Genomic DNA, 25,751 nt, shown 5'->3' with positions numbered 1-25,751 from the left:
AAATATTGAGACAAATTTACGGTGGGATAAATTGAATTTGGCATCAGCATCATTTTCTGTGTATACTTCAGCCCATTCTACCTCTTCTAGGCTGCATTTAAAGCTCTGTATCCTGTTCGCATTAATAAGCCTCCCTGCCTTGTATGAACCTGCCTGAATCATGTAAGGTGCTATATGTGTTATTTCCATTAACTGTGTATCATTATCAGATAGCCCATTAACAACTGGGTACTCATTAATTGTTTCTGCCTGAGCACTGTCCATGAAAATGTTATAAGTGACCTACTATCCTGCTGCACACAAGTTGGAACATTTAGAACAGATACTAGATTGTAACAACCAAATAAAGATTATAGCTCATTTTTCCTATCCGTATCTTTTAAGAAATCTACATTAAAACCACTACAAACCACTAACTGCTTCTTTTTGTCTGACATGTAGCTCAATAATGCCTCAAGATTGTTCATGAATAGCTGAAAGTTACCTTGAGGGGATCTGTAGATTGTTACAATTACTATAGAAGTAAACTGCAGTAGCAACTCACAAGCACTTGCTTCAAGGATCTGATCTACACAAAAACAATTTGTTTCAATATTTTTGACTTTGTGTCCAGTTTTTATATAAATAGCAACTCCTCCTTTTTCCATGTTGACTCTACATGAATAAGATGCTAATCTGCAATCCCTTACATTTAACTTCTTCATCCTTGCGGTTACATGGTGTTCAGAGAGACACAAAACGTCTACACCCACAAAATTTACGCCATTTTCTAGGCACACGAGAAGCTCATCTATTTTATTTTTCAGTACTCTAATGTTCTGATGAAACACACAAATTTTATTTCTTTGGCTACTGCTACAGATACCATGGACTGTTCTATTTTAATCTCTTTCAATATTCTCTGTCTGTAACCTGTCTCTAACCTAAAAAAAAATGTGTCCCTCTGACTCCAGTAATCACAGGTATTTTGTCTTGTGTGCATGTGGCCCCCCTTACATTTTCTGCCAGAAGATCAACTAATCCATCCTTGCCCCCTCCTATTCAGGTGCAGGTCATGACTAGTGTAACCCCACCTCCCAATTGCATCAACAGGCACAGAACAGATATGAGATTTAGTTTCTGCCAACAGTAGCCCCCCCGCCCCCAGCTCTCTGTTAAGATGGTTGACAGCCATATTAACCCAGGGCTGGTCACGGCACTGCAAAACATCCACAAACCCCATACGAGTGTGAGCTGTTGCTGCACCTATTACATCCAGGTCACACCTAATACTTTAGTCCGAATTGCTAGCCAGGCTGTTTCCTGCTCCTCCTACTATGAGAACATGGTCCTCACCATCAAAATCTTTGCACAAGGCCCGTAGGTTTTCTGTAACCTGGCTGAGCTTAGCACAAGGTTTCACCAACCTTGTGACCTTGTACTAGACTCCTAGCCTATCCTGTAGCAACTGGCCTACGCCTCTCCCATGACTGCTAGCTAACAGCAGGACTCTTTTCTTTCTGCTTGACTTTTACTTCCGACCTAGCATTACAATTGTTACTTTGAGTCTGCTGCACCCTACTTTGCTCAAAAACTGTTTGAGGCTCTTCTACTCAGGTAACAAATCAAACTGACTGCTCACTGGAATCTGAATGATTTCTGAGGTTTTCTCCTTCTGACTACGACTTGTTACCTGTTCCCAGCTCCCATTCTCTCTTTCCCCCTTCAACCTGCCTAATTCAAAGTACACAATTTCTAGTTCAGCCTGAAGGGCACAAATCTTTTTTCCCTGTTCCAGGATTTCCACTGTGTATTTTCACATACATTGGGAAGAGAATGTTGTTTGTAAATACATACTGTCCATCATAGCTTACTTTCTCATCATCTTTGGAACCATCAGTATATATTGGGATAAAGGTTGTGTAATTATGGAAGAACAAATAGAAACTATGGCAATGAATATTAGGGTCTTTGATGCCACACTAGAGGTGTATACATACTACAGGTCAAGCAATACACTACAGGAGGGGCTGGGAGGAAGGAGGAGAGGGGGCTGCTGTTTCCAGTTTTTGAATGATTCATATGGAGACAAATGTGGAAGTTTTGAGAAAGAACTCTATAAAAAACAATGATGTTCTGCCTTACAGGAAATCTTAAACAGGCAGTTAATTAAGAGTGGTTGGTGGCATATTTTTAAAAGGTGGAAAACCCACTGCTACAAAAATACTATCAACAGGAACTGTAGGAAAATCTCCAGTCACAAGATGGACTCCACTGTGTTTCAGGTACTGTCTCTGGCTGAGCCAGATGCAGCTGCCTGCCCTGTTTCAGAGGATGATTCTCGATTCTCAGCCTTCAAGGTCCGGGCAATCGTAGAGGATGGGCTTATTGGTGGTTGGGAGCTCCAATGTTAGGCGCGTAATGGGGCCCCTTAGGGATATGGCGGCTAAGGAGGGGAAGAAATCCAGTGTGCACTCCGTGTGCATTCCGGGTGGAGTCATTCCTGATGTGGAAAGGGTCCTTCTGGATGCCATGAAGAGCACAGGGTGCAGCCAGCTGCAGGTGGTGGCACATTTCAGCACTAATGACGTGTGTCGCTTTGGATCTGAGGAAATTCTCTCTGGATTCCAGCGGCTATCCGATTTGGTGAAGGCTGCCAGTCTTGCTTATGAGATGAAGGCAGAGCTTACCATCTGCAGCATAGTTGACAGAACCGACTGCGGACCTTTGGTGCAGAGCCGGGTGGAGGGTCTGAATCAGAGGCTAAGACGGTTTTTGCGACCATGTTGGCTGCAGATTCCTTGACGTGCGCCATAGGGTGGTGGGGTTTTGGGTTCCGCTGAATAGGTCAGTAGTTCACTACACTCAGCTGGTGGCTACACGGGTACCGGAGGCTGTGTGGCGTGGACTGGGCGGTTTTTTAGGTTAGTAGGCCTTGGGAAAGTACGGGGTGCTAATAGAAAGCACAGAAGCTGAAATCGTTATAGATACAGAAAGCTGGCTAAAGCCTGAAATAAGTTCTGCAGAAATTTTTACGAAGTCTCAGACGGTGTTCAGGAAAGATAGATTAGGCAGAATTGGTGGTGGAGTGTTTGTGTCTGTCAGTAGTGGTTTATCTTGTAGTGAAGTCGACGTAGATACTCCATGCGAATTGGTATGGGTGGAGGTTATACTTAACAGCAGAACTAAGTTAATAATTGGCTCCTTCTATCGACCCCCATACTCTGATGATATAGTTGCTGAACAGTTCAGAGAAAATTTGAGTCTCGTAACAAATAAATACCCTACTCATATGGTTATAGTTGGTGGGGACCCCAACCTTCCCTCGATATGTTGGCAAAAATACTTGTTCAAAACCGGCGGTAGGCAGAAAACATCTTCCGAGATTGTCCTAAATGCTTTCTCCGAAAATTATTTCGAGCAGTTAGTACACGAACCCACGCAAATTGTAGATGGTTGCAAAAACACACTTGACCTCTAAGCCACAAACAATCCAGAGCTAATAGAGAGCATCATGACTGATACAGGGATTAGTGATCACAAGGTCGTTGCAGCTAGGCGCAATACCGTCTCTTCCAAATCCACCAGAAACTAACGCAAAATAATTTTATTTAAAAAAGCGGATAAAGTGTCACTAGAAGCCTTCCTAAGAGACAATCTCCATTCCCTCCAAACTGACTATGCAAATGTAGACGAGATGTGGCACAAAGATATAGTAGCAACAGCAATTGAGAGATTCATACCTCATAAATTGGTAAGAGATGGAACTGATCCCCCATGGTACACAAACCAGGTCCGAACGCTGTTGCAGAGGCAACGGAAAAAGCATGCGAAGTTCAGAAGAACGCGAAATCCCGAAGATTGGCTAAAATTTACAGACGTGCGAAATTTGGCAAAGACTTCAATGCGAAATGCCTTTAATAGGTTCCACAACAAAACATTGTCTCGAAATCTGGTAGAAAATCCGAAGAAATTCTGGTCATATGTAAAGTACACAAGCGGCAAGATGCAGTCAATACCTTCGCTGCGCGGTGCCGATGGTACTGTTACCGATGACTCTGCCACTAAAGTGGAGTTATTGAACGCAGTTTTCCAAAATTCCTTCACCAGGGAAGACGAATGGAATGTTCCAGAATTTGAAACACGAACAGCTGCTAGCATGAGTTTCTTAGAAGTAGATACCTTAAGGGTTGCGAAGCAACTCAAATCGCTTGATACGGGCAAGTCTTCAGGTCCAGATTGTATACCGATTAGGTTCCTTTCAGATTACGCTGATACAATAGCTCCCTACTTAGCAATCATACACAACCGCTCGCTCACCGATAGATCTGTACCTACAGATTGGAAAATTGCGCAGGTCGCACCAGTGTTTAAGAAGGGTAGTAGGAGTAATCCATCGAACTACAGACCTATATCACTGACGTCGGTTTGCAGTAGGGTTTTGGAGCATATACTGTATTCAAACATTATGAATCACCTCGAAGGGAATGATCTTTTGATATCTAATCAGCATGGTTTCAGAAAACATCGTTCTTGTGCAACGCAGCTAGCTCTTTATTCGCACGAACTAATGGCCGCTATCGACAGGGGATCTCAAGTTGATTCCGTATTTCTAGATTTCCGGAAAGCTTTTGACGCCGTTCCTCAGAAGCGACTTCTAATCAAGCTGCGGGTCTACGAGGTATTGACTCAGTTGTGCGACTGGATTCGTGATTTCCTGTCAAGAAGGTCGCAGTTCGTAGTAATAGATGTCAAATCATCGAGTAAAACTGGAGTGATATCAAGTGTTCCCCAGGAAGCGTCCTGGGACCTCTGCTGTTCCTGATCTATATAAATGACCTGGGTGACAATCCCAGCAGTTCTCTTAGGTTGTTCGCAGAAGATGCTGTAATTTACTGTCTAGTAAGGTCATCCGAAGACCAGTATCAGTTGGAAAGCAATTTAGAAAAGATTGCTGTATGGTGTGGCAGGTGGCAGTTGACGCTAAATAACAAAAGGTGTGAGGTGATCAACATGAGTTCCAAAAGAAATCCGTTGGAATTCGATTACTCGATAAATAGTACAATTCTCAAGGCTGTCAATTCAACTAAGTACCTGGGTGTTCAGTTGGAAAGACCACATAGATCATATTGTGGGGAAGGCGAGCCAAAGGTTGCGTTTCATTGGCAGGACACTTAGAAGATGCAACAAGTCCACTAAAGAGACAGCTTACACTACACTCGTTCGTCCTCTGTTAGAATATTGCTGCGCGGTGTGGGATCCTTACCAGGTGGGATTGACGGAGGACATCGAAAGGGTGCAAAAAAGGCCAGCTCGTTTTGTATTATCACGTATTAGGGAAGAGAGTGTGGCAGATACAATACGCGAGTTGGGATGGAAGTCATTAAAGCAAAGACGTTTTTCGTTGCAGCAAGATCTATTTACGAAATTTCAGTCACCAACTTTCTCTTCCGAATGCGAAAATATTTTGTTGAGCCCAACCTACATAGGTAGGAATGATCATCAAAATAAAATAAGAGAAATCAGAGCTCGAACAGAAAGGTTTAGGTGTTCGTTTTTCCCGCGCGCTGTTCGGGAGTGGAATAGTAGGGAGATAGTACGATTGTGGTTCGATGAACCCTCTGCCAAGCACTTAAATGTGAATTGCAGAGTAATCATGTTGATGTAGATGTGGTGCATAGGATCCAGTAGTCCTAAAAAAGGAGTTGCTGACCCATAATCGATACATCCACGGTTCAGTTGACGAAGTGCGAAGACCTCTGTGACAGTGGGCTCCAGACAGTAAAGATGTCTTATTGGTCTGTAGTTGTCTATAGTGTGGGGGTTTTACTGAATTTCAGTATAGGTACAAAGATACTTTCTGCCCACTGAGTGGGAAAAACTGCTTGATAAAGTTCATCAGGATACTTTGTTTGCTATTGTCATTGATGTGGATAAGCATTTGGTTTGGCTTGGTATTCGAGTAGGTGAAAGTACGAGGCGTGTTTTTTAAGTAAGTACCGTTTTGAAATTTAAAAAAGACATGCTAAGATATCTCAATAATTTTATTTTTATATGAAAGCCTGTACCTTAATCTATGCAGTGGCGCCATTACAGTCCGATTCTTCCTTGTTTATGTTGTGTACTGAGTGTTTAAGATGCCTCCGATAATCGTGAGTCCCGCCGACTGTGAAGTAAGGGCTGTTATAAGATTTCTTAGTGCTAAAGGCCTAAAAGCGATTGATATTCATCGTGAGATCTGTGCAGTTTACAGAGGAAACATTATGAGTGATGGAACGGTAAGAAAGTGGGTGAGAGCATTTAAAGATGCACAAATGTGCATGATGAACAATGGAGCGGGCGTCCTTCGGTCATTATCGAAAGTTTAGTGCAGGAAGTGGACAATAAGGTGAGAGAAAACAGACGCTTTACGATTTCCTCCTTGCGGGATGACTTTCCTAATGTTTTTCGTAGTGTTTTTTACGGCTCTGCGACCGAGCACTTGAATTACCGAAAATTGTGCACACGTTGGGTACCAAAAATGTTGACGAATGTGCACAAAACCAAACGTTACATCACACCAGAATCAAAGCAACAGGCGATGGAAGTTGAGAAAGGGCACTTTTTTGCTGCAAGACAATGCCCGTCCGCATGTGGCGAATCAGACCAAAGATCTAATCACATCTTTTCGATGGGAAACTCGAAATCACCCTCCGTACAGCCCCGCTCTTGCGCCCAGTGACTACCATCTGTTCCCGAACTTGAAGAAACACCTGGGCCGTCAGCGTCTTCAAGACGATGACAAAGTCAAAACAGTGGTTAACAAGTCAGGCTGCAGACTTCTTTGAGGAGGGTATTCAAAAAGTGGTACAACATTATGACAAGTGCCTCAATATTGACGGAAATTATGTAGAAAAGTAGATTAAGGTACAGGCTTTCATGTAAAAATTAAATTATTCAGATATCTTAGCACGTCTTTTTTAAATTTCAAAATGGTACTTACTTCAAAAACACACCTCGTACTTTGTATTGTATATGGTACCCGAGCCTGTGAAAGTACTCTGCATTGTGGTAGTGCACTGTTGAATTCCCAGTCTGTAAAACAGGCATTATAGACCGTTTCAGTACAGTCATCACCTGTAATTTGGATTGGTTTGATGTACTCCATGGTCTAAACACAGGTATTCCAGCTGGGAAAGAATGGCCATAATATGTCACAGTTTTGCCCACATTTGGGATCTGCTGTATGTGCAGTCACTGAAGAAACATTGTTCCCAACAATCCCACTCCTATTGTTTGATTAAATAATGGTGTTTTGCTCATGGCTATCTTTATATAAAATTAACAATGTAGGAAAAAGACAGATTGCTACTTACTGTAAAGAAGAAACATCAAGTTGCAGCCAGGCACAATTAAAAGACATTTATATAAAAAGCTGCCAGCCACAGCCTTCATCAGTAACACACACACACGCACACACACACACACACACACACACACACACACACACACACACACACGTATATGCAAAGCTCACGCACACGACTGACAACTCCAGCACTGCGGCCTGAGATGCTGGAGTTGGCAATTGTGTGTGCGTGAGGTGTGCTTGTTTGCGTGTGTGAATGGTGTGTGCCTGTTTTACTGATGTAGGCTGTGGCTGAAAGCCTTATGTAAGCATCTTTTAATTGTGCCTGAATGCAACTTGACATGTCTTATTTATGGTATGCAGAAATCTGTCTTTTCCTACATTGTTGATATTTCTACCTGGAGTTTCCACAGATTGATTTATATAAAATTAGATTACTAGGAGAGGGAAGTCTTCTACATACTTCTATTGTAATGCTCTTTGTCTCTTTCTTCTGGTCTCGGCTATGTTTTGACACCACCACGGGACAGATTTGTGGTGAAATGCGCCAGAGTAGCATGGTATCATACTGTGTGCTTTGCAAGTAATCACATGCAGTGTTTCTTGCACTATCTCATCAATGTCCTTTTCTTGAGGTATCATGACACAGGCTCCAGAGGAGTATGTTCCCAATTGGTTTTCCGAAGGGACCAACTCAGTAGACCATCACTGGCTCTTGAACATGGTACCAATAAACTGACTGAGTAATGCTCACTGTGGCACAAACTGTTGTGGACACGCCATTGCATCATAGATGCAAGACCATGACTGCAGTGCATTAAATCAACTGTAGAAAAGGTGCCATGGGTGGCACTAAAATGCATTGGAGTCCCTTTATTTCTCACACTGAGGTTAAAATCCATGAAGACCACTCACCTATTTGAACTCTATAAATCATTAACAATATGAATTAGAAGAGCTTGCTGCTCACTACACAGATGAGGCATCGAATAGCAGATGGAACATTTGCAATAGACTAAGCTCTCGGATGAATTCCTTCATCAGATGGAACTGAATTCGATTTCCGAGTACCTACTGCAACCGACATCCTCCTGAATCTGCTTAGTGTATTCATCTCTTGGTCTCCCCCTACGACTTTTACCCTCCATGCTGCCCTCCAATACTAAATTGGTGATCCCTTGATGCCTCAGAACATGTCCTACCAACCGATACCTTCTTCTGGTCAAGTTGTGCCATAAACTTCTCTTCTCCCCAATCCTATTCAATACCTCCTCATTAGTTACGTGATCTACCCACCTTATCTTCAGCATTCTCCTGTAGCACCACATTTCGAAAGCTTGTATTCTCTTCTTATCCAAACTATTTACCGTCCATGTTTCACTTCCATACATGGCTACACTCCATACAAATACTTTCAGAAACGACTTCCTGACACTTAAATCTATACTCGATGTTAACAAATTTCTCTTTGAACTACTTAAACCTAACTAACTTAAGGACATCCAGACTGAAGCGCCTAGAACCGCTCGGCCACAGTGGCCGGCTATTGCTAACAATTTCTTAAGGCAGGGAACAATAATTTTCATCAATCTATTTGTTGAAGGTAACTTAACTTACTGTGAGACAGTACTCAATACACTCACCTGACTACGAAGTGGATGTGATTGATAATGAGTGATCAGGCTGTACAGGCTATCAAAACAATTTGTGTCAATGAGGTAGTACTTTGTTTGATTATTTTCCTGCTTTGACCTAATGTGACAATGATTGACCTTTCCCTGCCGCCTGAAAAATAAAGTAATACAGTCAAACATTACATCTAAAAACATGCTAAGTAGCAATGTTAAGACATAATCAGGTGGCGAGGGGGAAATGGATGGCAGAGGGACTGCAAAATGAATTCCTTGAATAATGAAAAAAAATTGGATTAAATCATAAACTATTCACTCCAGATGCACTATCATTAGCACAGTTGGTATAATATCATTCCGTAATCACTCATGTTTTTCTTTCTACAAGGTGAATGATTACATACAAAGTAACTCCAACATGTCATTTTCTTCTTCAAAATGAAACTGGTGTTGTGACCACAGCTACACATTTACTGCAAATGAAATAGATTTTTTCCATGACCACTTCACATAAGAATTACAAATGGCTTATTAGTTCCAGAATATCCACTCCAATTCTCATACACCCACAAAAATACGCTCAACGCCACCATGAAAACTACACAGAATCCTGACCAGAAAACAGCATTGGCAGTACACACCAAAGATATCAAATTTTGACCTGTTGTCAATATCAATTTGTGATAAGGGATCTGCATAACTCTCTTTCTGTCATTGAGCACATGTTTGTAGGTATTAGAAGATGCTATTGAATAGTCTCACACGAACTTGGAGATTTAAATAAAGTAACTGTGGAAAGACCTATATTTTAGTTGTGCTAAGTAACATACCATTCTCCTTTCTCTTTTTATGTGATCCATTTTTTCTACACTTCTAAAGGAAACCTACAGATAAAACAGAAATTCAGAATATAATTAAAGAACTCAAATGTAACAACGCTTCTGGAAAAGCTTCAACTGCCGCATATATGTGGAAAAATGCCAGCAAGGGTGTGACTGAAAAAAACTTCAAAAACTTTGAGAAAATCTGGAAAATAGAGAAAACTGCTAAAGACTGGAAATGTTGTATTCACACACATCCTTAACACAAGAAATGAATTAAGGCAGATGTCAACAAATACTGAAGAATATCTTTAATGACTGTTCATACAAAATCCTATTCGAGACCCTTCAAAACCATTTGGAAGAGCAATTAGACCATCAGCTTGGTGAATACCAAGGGGGAAGGAAGAACTAGTCCTGCATAGAACAGATTATGAATTTGAAACTGACCGTAATGAACTGTTGTCTATGAAGCAAAAATCTTTTCATAATCTTTGTAGACTTCGTGAAAACCTACATCTCTACAGATAGAGAAACACTCTTCAATACACTAAAAGAATTTTGCACAGATATAAAATTTTGTCAGTAATTAAAGAAACATTGACAGTAATAAAGTCCAAATAAAATTCTGTGGAGAAACCTGGGAGATATTTTAAATAACAACTGGTGGGAAGCAAGCTGATGGCCTCTCCCAAAGCTCTTCAACTCTGTTTCGAAAAAAAGGTCTTAAGAAAATGGAATCTTAGGTTTCAAGAAAGATCTTTCATGAAACCATCGATACAGCACCTCAGCAAATCAATCTGTTGACAGTCTCAAAGCACTGCCATCCAATCCACCACATGCCACCATCACTCCCTATGGCCATGCCATGGCTCATCTGCTGCCATTCAATCCACAGGACCCACACCTATAGTTTTCTTTGGTGGGCGCTATCTTCACTGGCTGTGGCATACCCCAGGAGGCCACAAAAATTTGCCATGGTAATCAACCAGCTGAAGCCGACATACATAACGGAAGTCCGCAACGTCACCTCGTTACCTCCAGCCACCGACCGTTACTAGACACACTGGCACCGTCTCATGGCACAGCTCACCTCTTCTGAAATGCAGAGCATCCAGGTTCTCCTTTCCCTTGAGCAATGTGGGAACTAACAACCTTTTCAATTTATATGCCATCTCCAAAGTCTGATGGAGGCATACACGGTCTCCAACTGTTTTGTTTATAACATCTGGCTGGCTCACCTCCTGGCCTAAATAGAGACAGCAGTGGCGTCACACACCAACCACCAACCTCTCGTTCACCGACACCACCAGCCTCACTGACACACTGCATGAGTCACTGTCGTCTCTGCCCATGACAGCTACCACCATGCATCATCCTCACCTTCACCTGGTGTTGCCAGCTGGCCGTCACCTTGCCAGCCACTCCACCACACGCTCACCCTCACCACTCGACGAGCTGCTGATGATGTCACCAGACCCGCCTCTCCCAGCAGCCCAAACATGCTCACCCACTTCAGCGCAAATGTGGCAATGCTGAAAGCGACCGTGGCACGACACGATCCAACAGTCCCAGCTGCCAGTGCAATGAGTGCTACCAATGCTGCAACTATCTGCACTGCTGAACTCCCTCATGACAGGGCTGGCCTCAGCTGGTTCCACGGGTGCTCTAGCCCAAATTCCACAAACTACAGAGAATCTTGCTCCTGGCACCCAAATGACAAGGACCACTAGGATTTGGCACATCCGCCTGCTGCTTGGTCTCCCAAAGTCTGTTTGATCATGACACCCATTCCGCTACGCCATTCCTCACAGGTACCATCTTCAAGTTGTCTATCTTCTTGTGGCAACTTGTACAGGACATTGGCACCACCTCAGCCATTCTCCTGATGGCAGCAAATAATTCCTCCATTGCTACGTACAGCATTCTTTGTCATATCCTGGATCTCTAACTGCAACAGGACCTGCCCTGAACCTTCACTGTCACTGATGCCACTGACCCTTTATTGATGAGGAATCCATCGTACACCACCATCTACTCCCTGACATTGCTGGCTGATGCCTCATTGACAACAACACTGGGAGATCAACAAATTGCACCACTCGTTTCGCTGTTCTATTTTATGTGAAGCAGGTGGCATCTTCCGGTGAATACATGACCTCCTGGTGCAATTTCCTGCTCTCACACGCCGATCCAGCATGCCTTCGGAAATCTGCCATTCAACTGTACACTACACTGATACCAGCCCCAGACCATCCATCTTCTGCTAGCCACTTTACCTAACACTGCATAAACTGAAGTTCGCCAAGGCCAAGATTGATAAGCTGCTCACTACTGGCATATTGTGTCATTCGAAGAGCCCGCAGACATCCAACTTTACGTCACCAAGAAGAAGGATGGCTCCTGGCAGCCATGAGGGGATTACCGAGAGCTAAATGTGCATACTATCTCTGACTAGTACCTGGTGCCATTCTTATGCAGCTACAACAGCGTGCTGGCTTCAGCACGATCAACTGCACCAATGCTTTCACCAAGGGTCCTGTCGTACCCAAAGATATTGAGAAGACGCCATTCAGACTCTATGATAGTCCCTCTATAATCTTTGGCCTCTGTAACACTGCCCAGACATGGCAGCAGTTTTATGAAGGCATCCTGCGGGTTTGGCTCTGTTGGTTCACATATCTGGACAATGTACGCTTCTTTCCCGTTACGCCAGAGGAACACCATGAGTACCTCTGCAGTATTTTTGGACACCTCCAGAAGAACAAAATCATTGTCAACATAGCAAACTGCACGCTCGGTGCCAGTAAGATGGAATTTGTGGGCCATGCCATCTCAGTTGCCAGCCCACGTCCCTTGCCCGCACCTACACCACTGCTTTGTCACTGGACTACGAGTCACTTACCGCTGCCCAGGAACACGACCTAGAACTCGCCCGACTCTGCCATGATGCCGCCTCTGGCCTCCGCTTTCAATGCATGCTGGCTCCTGTTTCCAACAGAAGTATCTGGTGTGACTTATCCAATGGCTCACCATGCCCCTTCCTAGCCACTGTCTTCCACAAGGCCGAATTCAACCAATTATACAACCTGGCACGCCCCAGTTTATTCGCATCTGCCACTCTGGTAATGCAGCACTTCGAGTGGCTAGGTATTCAGAGGGACTGCAGGACCTGGGACTGCACCTGCCTCACCTGTCAGTGCGCCAATGTCCACCATCATGTACACGCCCCCGTCAAGGCTTTCCCAGATGTCAGGCACCACTTCGCCCACATTCATATGGACACTGTTGACCCCCCCCCCCCACCTTTATTTGATGGTTGCTACCACCTTTCACCAGGGTGGAAAAGTTCACCCACCGGCCTGAGGCAATGTCAATACCCAATGTTACTGTTGCCATGGCAGCAGCTGCCTTCGTCTCCCACGTGGATTACAGCTTTGGCTGCCCATGCCACATCACTATGGAATGCAGACACCAATTTATATTAGCCCTTTTTCGTGTACTGACAGATCCGTGCGGGGCTGACCTGTACCTGAGATTGAGCGACCACCCAGCTGCCAAAGGCATGGTAGAACAGCTCCATTGCACCTTGAAGGCCGACCTCGCCTGCCACAACAGGTGGACCGCTGCTCTCCCACTGGTACTTCTCAGTCTCCACGTCCCTCCCAAGGCCGGCCTTGAGATGTTCACTGCTGATCTTGTTTAAGGCCAGATGCTTGCTGTCCAGGCAACTTCCTAGAGCCCGTCAACTTGCCCGCAGAATATGTCATTCCTGAGTTTGTCACTATATTGCAGGAATGCATGGACCACCTGCAACCCACGCTTCCCTAGCGGCATGGCAAACGCAGAACTTTCATTCAGTGACCTTGTGTCATGCACCCACATCATATTGTGCATCAATCCTCACCCCAGGTCCTGAAATTTGACTCCAAGATGTGCACCTTGCATCTACATGATATGTCGACCAACATTTTAATTGATAGGTTGAAGCCTGCCTATACGCTGCTAACCCCACACCACTCATCTCAACTACCTACCATTTACATCAACAACCCTGCAGACACATACGGCCGCTGATGACGTCACACCCTCCGATGAAACCACCAATGGCACCACACCAAAGTTCATGAGATGCCCACCTACACAACAACAGCCAAAAGCACCACAGGAAACTCTGATCCAGATGTCACCAACACAGATGCAGAGGGCGCTAAGTTCCTGCTCCTCTACCTCTCCCACAGCCTACCACTGACCCGATGATTTCCCCTCTGCTGCCGTCAACTGCCAGGTACACCCCCCCCCCCCCCCAACACCTCATCGCAGGCCCCGATGCTTCTGTAAAATGCAGCCACCCTGTCAACACCATCTTGTAGCTACCTGGCAACGCTGCTATGCCCTCGCTGCCAGAGTCCCACGCAGTCAACCACACCCTGCATCTGTCCACGATTGTGTGTGCAGCTCTAAACGCAGCCTCAGACGATCCTGGCACAGCAACCCCGCCCAGTGCACCACTGCACGCTGTTGGGTGCAGTGGACCAGCACTACTAACAGCCGGCCACTCTGCACTCCACATGCCCAATGCCCCCTCCTTTGATGCCTCACCGCTGGCACAACACGATCCACACCTTTATCAGCTTTCACCTCACCATGTCAGTCAACACCACAGCTCTACTCTCACGGGGAGGAGGGAGGGGGAAGATGAAGCTGTGTGGTGGCCTTTTGCTGCACGGCTGTCTTACCAGTTCCGTATACTCGCAACTTGCTACAGCCGTCTGGTAAGGCAGCGAGTTTCACCCCTCACGCAGTACTTCCATTTGTGGCTGTCGATCTTGCCTTGCGACAGAACACTTCACCACTATGGGCGTTGACTAACGGTTTAGAACAATAGCAGCCCTTAGTGAGTCTTCCGGGGGATGAGTTTCACATGTTTTTGTCTGTCCCTCGTAGCGTCCACTTCGGATGCTGCTCCACGCTCATGCTGTGAAGATCTGGCCACATGGTGATTCACTTGATGCCAGTGCTTTTGCAGTGCTGCAAGATGCCTGGCACGCAATCACTGAGGATATTGTGTTTTCGTGTCATGCTCTTGTGCAGACTACAAATTTTGCCTCGTGTTGAAGTGCAGAAATATGATATGATGAACACCGGGACGGGCAACGATTTCTCTGACTCTGCCGTTTCTATCATGCCATGCTGGGCTAGTGAATTCACATGTCAAATGAGTGACTGATTTACATTTTTGAATCTGAGGCTGTTTGTGTTACTCCAGCCATGTACACTTCTGTCCTTTACATGTTTGTAACTTCACACATTACTTAGTTCAATAAAGTACAGAATCTTTCTTACCATGTTATTTGTTTCAGCAAAGTGAGGAACCTTCCTACAACTTCTTGAGGTCCACTGATGGCCAAAATTGAAGAACGAAGAGGAAGTAGGAAGAGGAGGAGGAGGAGGAGGAGGAGGAGGAGGAACATAAGTATTTGTATTTAGAAAAAGGTTATGATGAAGTTGACTGGAATACTTCATATAATTCCAGGGCTGTCAAGGTTAAAACACTGGAAACAAATGGTTATCTAAAACTTCTACAACAACAGGACTGTTGCTCTAAGAGTCAGAGGGCATGAAAGTAGGCAATAATTCTGAAGGGAGTGAGAGGAGGTTACTTTTCCTCTAGCACTAACAGTTTCCACATTGCCGGGGACAGAAAAATTGATGACTGTTAAGAATAGTGTTTTATTGCTATAAAGTTAATGTTTATTGATAAATAAAGTTGGTTAAGAACAAATATTAAGTGTTCCTACACATAAAACTGCAATAGAACCATATAGGGTAAACCATATTCAAGGAGCATAACAGGGTCAAAGAGGGTAGGGTGAGGGCACAGAGACTAGAAGTTTGAGGGAAAGCAGTTTGTCGGATTGTGATTGTGCCCTTCCATTCTTTGTAGGTCTGTGAATTGGAGACTGAGAAGAGAAGTCCCTGCTCTCTCCATCCCACTATGCCATAAAAAGCCACAACATCGTGATTCTCAAAGTTATACCAAACCTCCTGCAGCTTGCCTTGTGAATCACTGGTGACACAGAGCACAGACACTGCCAGGGGGTGTTTATTTTCCACAATGTGTGTTAACACTACACTGAAGGCGGATATGAGTTACTAATAATACTAAGATAAGAAAAGCATATGGACAGATTCCACATAAAGCTCTGCATGCTGTTCTACACTGCTAGAGGGGACATTGATTCTTAGTCATCATGTACAGCAGTTGTAGCATTCTTGTGGGAAACCACGAGAACTGCTAACTTTTCAGTTTACACACTGACTACACCTCTCCAGCAATTCTTGTCCAGTATTCTTGTGCAGGTAGACAAAATAACTTTACTGAGGTGGTGTTTATATTGTGGAGTTATTTTCAGTCTGTTAAGGGAGCACTTATTTGCAATAGTTAAGTGAGCTTTTATGTGAAATACTTCCCTATGAACAATGACTGAGAAGGGCTTAATTTGTAAGTGTGATGTTGTCAATGATTTGTGCAGTGTCAGTGGCAAAAGGACTGGATGACAAATGTTGCAGCTTGCTGCTGTTTGTCATTCATAACATATTGTAATCACTTGACTGTCAATTACTGAATAACCAGAAAGTTACTGCACTTTGCTCATCATTAATTGTGTTACTAGTGGACTGCCTAAACATCTTCCATTCAGGGATAGCTGGCACTTGTAGAGTGGGCAGCACTTAATGGAGCCACTAACCACACATTCACAGTGTATCTTGCAAGGGGATGTCAGTATGTCTGATGGAATAGGAATGATCATGTTCAGATCAAGAACAGTAGTATGCTGTTAATCCATTGCTTGACTTATGTTGAAATATCTCAGGTTTATAAGACCTAAGTGGCCTACCTCTGTTACAGAGAGAGAGTGAATTTAGACCTCTGGGCCTCTTCAGACGTAGGGAGAACTGAGGCTGATGTGACACATTTGATATCCTCAAGCTGTGAGTAGTATTCCAGCTATTGATAGCGAAGATGATGAAATTGATGTTGTAAAAAATACACATTGCCCGCACGTTATGCTTGGGGTAGCCCCTTCAGTGTGTATCACATAATACCTCAGTTAACAACTGTGAATAAGTACTCACTCAATAAGCTGAAAATAATTGCACTAATAAATGGTTCAAATGGCTTCAAGTACTATGGGACGTAACATCTGAGGTCATCTGTCCCCTAGACTTAGAATTACATAAACCTAACTAACCTAAGGACATTACACACATCCATGCCCAAGGTAGGATTCGAACCTGCAACCGTAGCAGCAGCGCAATTCTGGACTGAAGCGCCTAGAACCCCTTGGCCGCAGCGGCCGGCGCTAATAAATGTGAGCTATGAGAATATACGAAAAGGATAGTTGTTACTCGCCATAAAGTGGAGAGGTTGAGTCTGAGATAGATAGCAAGTAAGCTTTTGGTCAAAAAGTTCTTCTTCAAAAGAAAGAAACACACCACACACACACACACACACACACACACACACACACACACACACACGACCACAGTCTGTGGCTGCTGAGGCCAGATTCAGCAATGGTAGCAACTATCCTTTTCATAATGTTGTTGTTATTCCATTATTGTTATCTTTCATTGTTTGATTGAGCTAAGAGAAGTTATTTTGTCTACTCACATGAGAGAACTGGGTACAAAATTCTGGGGAGATACAGCATTTCTGTAAACTGAAAAGCAAGCAGCACTCATGATTGTGAAAAATGCTTTCCCCAGAACACTAGAGTTGCTGTAAAGGATGATTAAGAATCCATTTCCCTCTAGCACTATAGAAGAGTGTGCAGAGATTTAGGTACATTCTGTCCATACACTTTTCTTGCGTTAGTATTATTATTAACTTATACCTGTATTCCACATAGTGTTAACACACACTGTGGAAAACAAATGACCCCACGCATGTCTGCACACTGAGTGCCAGTAATTCATAAGGCAAGCAGTGGATGGGTCAATATAACTTTGTGAAACATCATCTAGTTGCATTTTGTGTTGCAGTGCAGTAGAGAGGGTGGGAAATCCCCTGCCCATTCTTCACTTTACAGTCCTATGAAGCAGGGTAGTTCATAACAACAGCCGGGGACCTATCTTCCCTCACAATTCGACCCCACATAATGTTCTAGCCTGTTAAACAAGCTATCCCTTAAAATGATTCTATTGTACTACATTCTTAAACAACTTTATTTAACAGGAAACATTAATTTTATGCCATCAAAACTATTTTTAATAATCTGCTATGCAGGTACCATTAGTCCTGGAGAAAAAAGGAATAGGATCTTTTTTTTGTGAGAAATTTAATGTAGTTTAATTTTGCACTGGGAAACATTTTGAGTTACTCAAGAAAAACTTCAGAAAGTGCCTTAAACACCCCCCCCCCCCCCTATCGCCATGGTAACTCCCCAGCAGTTGGGCTTTTTAGCAAGTTGTTTATGACATTCCTTCCTACACAAAACTTTTCCCTTAATTTTCCTTCATCCGCTCGACTGTTAATGGTGATGCATGAGATGGGGATATATCCAATTATAAAACCGTACCCCACAGAGTTTAATCATTTCACACAATTGGACCAGTTATGAAGAGAGCACTAACTAGCTTTCCCTGTACAGTCTGGACTACAGATAACGTTTATAATGAGAAAACTGTAGGCCTCTGCACTCCTCAGCTCTCCGCTTAGTGTGACATTACAGCTCTGGATCTGTCTCACAGTTAAAAATGGTCAGTCCTACATGACAAACTAAAACTCTGGCTCATTCAACATGATTTGAGGTGACATTGTGTTTTACATCAATATTAAAACTGTCACTGTCACACAGTGAAGAATCCATCAGCATTTCACCAGAAATGCCTCCATAACACTTAAGTTACAGTTTTGTGTGGTATTCTGATTTCAGGAATTGTATTTAATAATAATAATAATAATAATAATAATATGGAGCTACAGTAACAGTAACTGCCAAGTGCAATGTCAATCAACATGAAAGAAATGTTCCAAAAAGATGGAACCATAGCCCAAAGTATTAGGACTGCAATACATATTATTGATCACAGGTTTTCCCTTAACATAACCTAAAGCTTAGCAATGTTCCTTGACTAACGCTCATCACAGCTATCTTGTCAGCTATTTCTTCTTGGAGCAAATATCCGAGATCTGAGGTCGACATTCTCAAACCTCTTACAACAGATGGCCTTAAAGCTACCATTAATGAAAAAATTACAGCTGTGCCACAACAAATGTAGTTAAGCACAACGCAGAACCTTGAAGACAGGTTCCTGACACGTGTTCAAAAAGAAACACTACTGCCATGATGATCTTCCACAATTATATAGTGATGACAAAGCAGTGTTTTTTACTGACTTTTGCTGCAAGTGTAAAACATATATGCACACACATGCATGTGCCCACGTCCACATGCTGCCCCCCCCCCCCCCCCCCGCACACACACACTACTCACATAAGAATAAGATAGCAACTTGAGGAAATACTTACCAGAAAGAGAGAGAGTAGTCACCAACAAAGGTTTCACTCTCCCGAACTAAGAAAGTGCCATCTCCCAAATGACTGTAATCTTTTAGTAACGTCTCTGCTTCTGTTCTGCCGCTCGCCAGTTTTCCATGGAACCATTTTTCACTGAAGTGCAGGTCATCATTTGGAATGCCCTATACCAACATGTATTGACTTAGTACTAATAACATTATTAAATAAGATACTATAATATATTTTAAACTAGTACACATTTAAAAGTTATTGGTTCCTATTTTCTTCTACTCACAGTTCCTCTAAAGAATTTAAATAAAAAGATTGCCAGGACAATAGTATGTTCTTCTCTCTCTGACACATAAAACAGCATTGTGTCACTACGGGGATTTCACAATTCCTCTGCGTAAGGTCAAAGTAAGTGACACACAGATATGATTCCCACTGCATAGCACATCCACAACAGATTTATGTATATCCCATTTATGTTGAGTGGTTTTTCTCCCATAATACAATTTATTCTGCTACCACCATACATGTGAATCAATAGTAATTAGTCATTTGATGTGGGAATTCTTTTCAGTAGTTCTATGGTCCAATCACAATATTTTCAATCCTATTTCAATTATAAATTAAAAACATCAGGATAAAAAGAGTGATCTTTATGTAGGTCCCTCTGTAACATATTGCAGTGTATGGTGTGATCTCAAACACTGTGCCCATCCCAGCACTGTGCTATATGGACTGCTGCAACACAGGTTGTTATTTGGTTTAAGTCATAAAAATAAGTACATTATATTCTTGTTGTAGTTGGCACTGGATCTTATGTGCAACTAAACATGATATTTCACCAGTCCACTTGGGCTCCATGTCTGGATGGAAATTTTCCATCTTTTAATAAATATAAGACATAACTGCTGACAAACATAAAATAGTGATGATGCTTTTGTTTTGTGTGTGTGTGTGTGTGTGTGTGTGTGTGTGTGTGTGTGTGTGTATTAGCAGTACCAAACATTTTGCCCCCTGAAGGTAAGTAATGCCCCATAATTCTGCCTCATATCTACTAGTTCTCTTGAGTAAATTTTCCTTTGGTATAACTGTCCATTATCTCACTGAGCTGATGGTGCACCAGATTGGTAAAAGGCCTCACTGTTTCTTTAATCACTGCCTCATTCAATTTCAATTTTTTTCTTTGCTTTCCTCATACCTGCAAGATTTTTTGTTCCATGCACAAGTACATTTAATAAGTTATTGTTACTTTTTCAATGTCTGTATAATTATTATTCTCTAAGACACTACACCCCTGGGTTTCCTTCACTGTCAGCAAAACATATTTGCAACGAAATCATAAAATGGAGCCTTTTGTATACTCAAACATCCAAAACCAGCATACAAGCCCATGACCTAATTTCCATGACATACTCGTTAGAGTGGGCGAGAAACAAACTGTAAGTACAAATACTTTAAAAATATATCACTGAGTTCAAAAGCAAGTGATATCCTGGGGAAATGATATAGTCCATGGATTAATTGGTACTATACAATGACTATGCTTCCCCAGACTAGAAAGGTGAAAAGAAAACCTTAACCTCAGCTAGCAAATGAACCAAAATGGGTGATGAATCTCAGAGATGACACATATCAGCTATTCAAATGGTGCCACATCCCAAAAAATTATATATATAGCCAACCAATAGATGCAGAACAGAGACAATCAATTAGTGCTAAATTCAGGTGTGTTCATACATTAACTGACAACTCATACAGACCAGTTGGTTTGTGGAAAAATTAGCAAGGTTTAGGTACAGACAAAGCAAAATTCGCAGTTAATCTCACAACTCCTGTTAAGAAACTTAACCGGTACTTTATTTTATAACTAGTAGCACTGATTAAACAAAAATAAAACTTACTAATTATTCCATGTGCGAAAATGACTACAGCAACAATTTTCTGACTCAAACACGTTACTGACAATACCATCAAAAAAATCCAGTATGTGCATCAAATCAGCATTTACCAAATACAATGACTTTGCAGTACACTTATAAATTACAGTCCACGATCAGCTTCATGACTACTTAGAAATGAATAATGTACTAGGTACCAAGTTGGCTTCCGCAAACACTGTAATACAACATTCACTTAAATAAATGTAACTGATAACCTGAAGTTAGACAAGGACTGTCATGGGGCCACTAGCATGTGGTTTCTATATTTCAGAAGAGCCTTTAATTCCCCTGACTGACATTTTACATGCTACATTTAGCAGCCTAAAATTTTCCCCAAGTCTAATATAAAAGCTTTTCTCACACCTGATGTTCCACCAACAAAAGTATAATGTTTGAAGCCACAATACTCACACTGGAGACATGTAGTATCAGGAGTCCCCAGTGTTCAGTATTTGGCCAGATACTCTTCGCACTGTATTCCACCAAAGACGTTTGATCAGATCTGCTGCACTGTAAATACTACATGTATGCTGATGACTTTTAGTTACACTTACACACACAACGAATTAACATGAGGACAGCTATCAAGAATGTCAATGCTGACTTGTGTACATTTTTACAACAGACATAGAAGACTGAGTTAATACTTCAACTACTCAAAACCAAAGCAATCTAGATTGGACATTCTAGCCTCATTCTCCAGACATTTAAAGTATACTTCCTGTATTTTGTACATAATAAGAAAAATATGAGTTGTGTCTGTCAGCAAAGAGTGCAGCAATAATATTAGATGGAAACTTAAAATGGGCTGCATATACAGTTACAGTTAGCCAGAAAGTATCATTATTTCCCCATGCACTAGAAAAACATAAACGACTCTTCCCCTTATACCTCAGAAAGAAAGTTGTACAAATGCTTGTACTTCCAGTTGATTACAACAGTGTTACCACGCAAGGTCTTTCTAGGCACAGTCTAAGCTGTTGAACAATGCATGCATGCAACATATTTCTGATGTTAGCAATTTTGATTTCCTCTTCAAAGAACACCGCCTTATTCTAGCACTGACCACATGGGCAGAGACGTTTGTGTGTTCATGTGAAGGAGAGGACAGTGGAGCTACTGACAGGGCCTCCCATGCTGGACAGGCCTCAGCTCATGAACCTGATGAAGTGTGTCACAACACATCTCTTCCCACGTCCCTTTCCATAGTTCTTGGCATCCAACCCAAAGTGTGATGTCATTTGTGCCAAGTGGTGCATGCTACATGGGAAGATGTGTTGCGAATGGAGTTTTGGGAATACTGGGTGACCTACATCTACGTATACTCTCTGTAAACCACTCTGAAGTGCATAGCAGAGACACATCCCACTGTATCAGGGCTTTTTCCCATTCCATTTACATATGGAGTGTGGGAAAAACGATTGTTTAAATATCTCTTTGCATGCTGTAATTAATTTAATCTTATCCTCATGATCCTTATGGGAGCAATATATAGGGGCTCACAGTATACTCCTAGAGTTATCATTTAAAGCTGGTTCTTGAAACTTTGTTAATAGTTTACATTTATCTGCAAGACTCTGCCAGTTCAGTTCTCAACAAATCAGTGACACTCTCCAGTGGGCCAAACAAACATGTGATCATTTGTGCTGCCCTTCTCTGTATATGTTCAATATCCCCTGCTAATACTATTTGATATGGGTCCCACACACATGGGCAGTATTCTAGAATGGGTCACACAAGTGATTTTCAAGCAATCTCCTTTGTAAACGGATGGCATTTCCCAAGTATTCTACCAATGAACCCATGTCTACTACCTGTTTTACCCCCAATTACGCCTAATGTGACTATCCCATTTCATGACTCTACTAAATGTTCCTTCCAAGTATTTGTACGAGTTTACGCATTCCAACTGTGACACACTAATATTATATTTATAGGATACTACATTTTTTTCGTTTTTTGAAGTGCACAATTTTATTTTTTGTAAAATATTTAAAGCAAGTCACCAATCACTGCATCACTTTTAATCTTATCAACGTCTGATAATATTTGCACAGCTTCATTCAGACAGTAATTCATTATAGATAATTACAGTGCTCGCAAAAAGTCTGAGGTTACTATTAATATTGTCTGCAAGATAATTAACATACAGCATGAACAACAAGGGTCCCAACACATTTCCCTAAGGTACATCCGAAGTTACTTCTACATCTGACGATGACTCTCCATCCAAGATAACATGCTGCGTCCTCCCTACCAATAAATCCTCAATCCAGCCACATATTTTGTCTGGTACCCCATATGGTTCTACTTTTGATAATAGGCATAGGTGTGGTACCGAGTCAAATGCTTTTCAGGACTCGAGAAATACTGCATCTAATGTGACTGCTTTGGTCCATGGCTCTCAGGGGGTCATGTGAGAAAAGTGCGAGTTGGGTTTGACATGATCTATGTTTTCAAAATCCAGGCTGGTTGGCATGGAGGAGGACATCCCGTTCGAGATACCTCATTATGTTGGGGATCACAATATTTTCTACGATTCTACAGCAAATGGATGTCACTGATATTGGACAGAAGTTTTGTGGATGACTTTGGCTACCCTTCTTGTAGACAGGTGTGACCTGTGCTTTCTTCTAGCTACTGGGCACAGCTTTTTGTTCAACAAATCTACAACAGATTATAGTTAACAGAGGGCCTAACTCAGCTACGACTGGGTATAGCATCTGATAGGGATTCCATTAGGCCCTGGAGGTTTGCTCAATTTTAACAATTCCAACTGTTTCTCAACAGCACTGACACTAATATCTATTTCACTCATCTTTTCGGTGGTAGGAGAATTAAATTGGTACAATACTCCTGGATTGTCCTTTCTGAAACAAGATTTGAAAACATAATTAAGCATTTCAGCTTTTGCTTTGCTACTCTCAATTTCAGTTTCTGTTTCATTTGCTAGGGACTAGATGCTAACTTTGGCACCACTAACAACCTTTACATATGACCAGAATTTCTTTGGATTTTGTAAAAGATCATAAGACAACACTCTGCTATAGCAGTCAATGAAAGCTTCACACATTGTTCTCTTGATTGCAAAACACATTTCATTCAGCTTCTTTCTATCTGTACCGCTATGTTTTGTTTTATACCTGTTATGCAGTAGTCTGTGTTTCATTAGAAGTTTCATTAAAGTGACTGTATACCACAGAGGATCTCTCCCATTATGAACTGCCCACTGGATACATATCTATTCAGTGCATAGTCAAGTATTCTTTTAACTTGAGCCATAGTTCACCACTTGTTCTTGTCCTGATCTAGAAGTTTAAAGTTCCTCACTTGGGTATGACACTACTGTTTCTGTCTAGTTTGCTAAACATGTAAGTATTTGTGTTTTGGAATACATTGTAGCTACAACTGCCTCATGGTAACTGATAACAGTTTTGATGTGGACTTCCTGAAAGAGCCAGTTCTGTTTGTTGCTGTTAAGTTGCGTTTACACTGCCATTTGTATCGGCACATGTATGAGATACATCTATATGCGACTTTGCGACATGTATCGCGACTTGTATGAGTTGACAAGTATCAACCTCATACATGTATGAGCGTGTGTTTACACTGGTTGATATGTATCACTGTGCAATAGCTTTTGACGACGATTTGGAAGATTTCACATTTTTATGTGCTGGTACACTTGCTCTTTTGGAAGATGATAGGAAGAAAAGGCGGAGGAAGCGTAGATGGTGGCAGAGAGAGTTTCTCGCGAATTAACGCTAAAGGATGGCGCATATTTTAGAAATTATGTTAGGATGAGTGTGGAGGATTTACGCGGTTTGTTATCACTTGTGGCTCCTCTTGTGTCCAAAACCAACACAAACTTTCGGGAAGCGATTCCACCAGAGGATCAGTTGGCAGTAACACTCCGTTTTTTGGCCACTGGGGATTCCTCTTGAAACGAAGATTTCATTACAAAACATTTGCATTGTCGCGCGACTGCTATTGCCAACGTCTCACACATGATTGTCGGCATCCGTTGCCAACATTATCACGCGAGGCCACCGGATTAATAGCAAAAAATTGATATACGTGCCAGATGCATGAAAAAATTATAGAATGTATTACACACTCTGATATATATAAAACTTTTACCTTCACTTCTTGGAATAAAACTTGCACAATGGCCTCACAAACACGAAGAATAATGTTGCATATGGCACTTTTTGATGTTCTATGCAGATACATTAACGTCGAAACAATAGTTGGCACCTTCAAAACTCAAACAGCCGCCAAAGAGCCTGGTACTACGCATGCGCTAATCGTCAAAATAGGCGGCAGGCGACAAGACGACAGGAAATGATAGTACTGCGCATGCGCGAGTTCCTCAAATGTCGCTCATACGTGTCGCGTATATGGCCAAAAAGCGATGTACAAAATGTATACGCGACATGTAAGAGCTCGAGGGTCCGCATACAAGTTCCGTGAATTTTTGTATGAGGTGATGTATCG

General features: G+C 42.2%; 1 protein-coding gene across 1 annotated transcript in view; it reads right to left on the bottom strand.

Moving 5' to 3' along the window:
- The window catches only part of LOC124796433 (1-phosphatidylinositol 4,5-bisphosphate phosphodiesterase gamma-1), a 248,485-nt gene that overhangs the window by 127,553 nt on the left and 95,181 nt on the right, over positions 1–25,751 (bottom strand). The window contains exons 10-11 of the mRNA XM_047260620.1: positions 19,318–19,487; positions 8,971–9,112 (exon numbers count right to left, since the gene is read on the bottom strand). Coding sequence (XP_047116576.1) covers positions 8,971–9,112; positions 19,318–19,487 — 312 coding nt within the window. The remainder of the gene's footprint in view (positions 1–8,970; positions 9,113–19,317; positions 19,488–25,751) is intronic.

The sequence above is a fragment of the Schistocerca piceifrons genome, chromosome 4 (assembly GCF_021461385.2).
Source record: "Schistocerca piceifrons isolate TAMUIC-IGC-003096 chromosome 4, iqSchPice1.1, whole genome shotgun sequence".
NCBI classification, from domain to species: domain Eukaryota; kingdom Metazoa; phylum Arthropoda; class Insecta; order Orthoptera; family Acrididae; genus Schistocerca; species Schistocerca piceifrons.
Note: the sequence above shows the minus strand (reverse complement) of the source record. Positions and strands in the feature narration are given on the sequence as shown.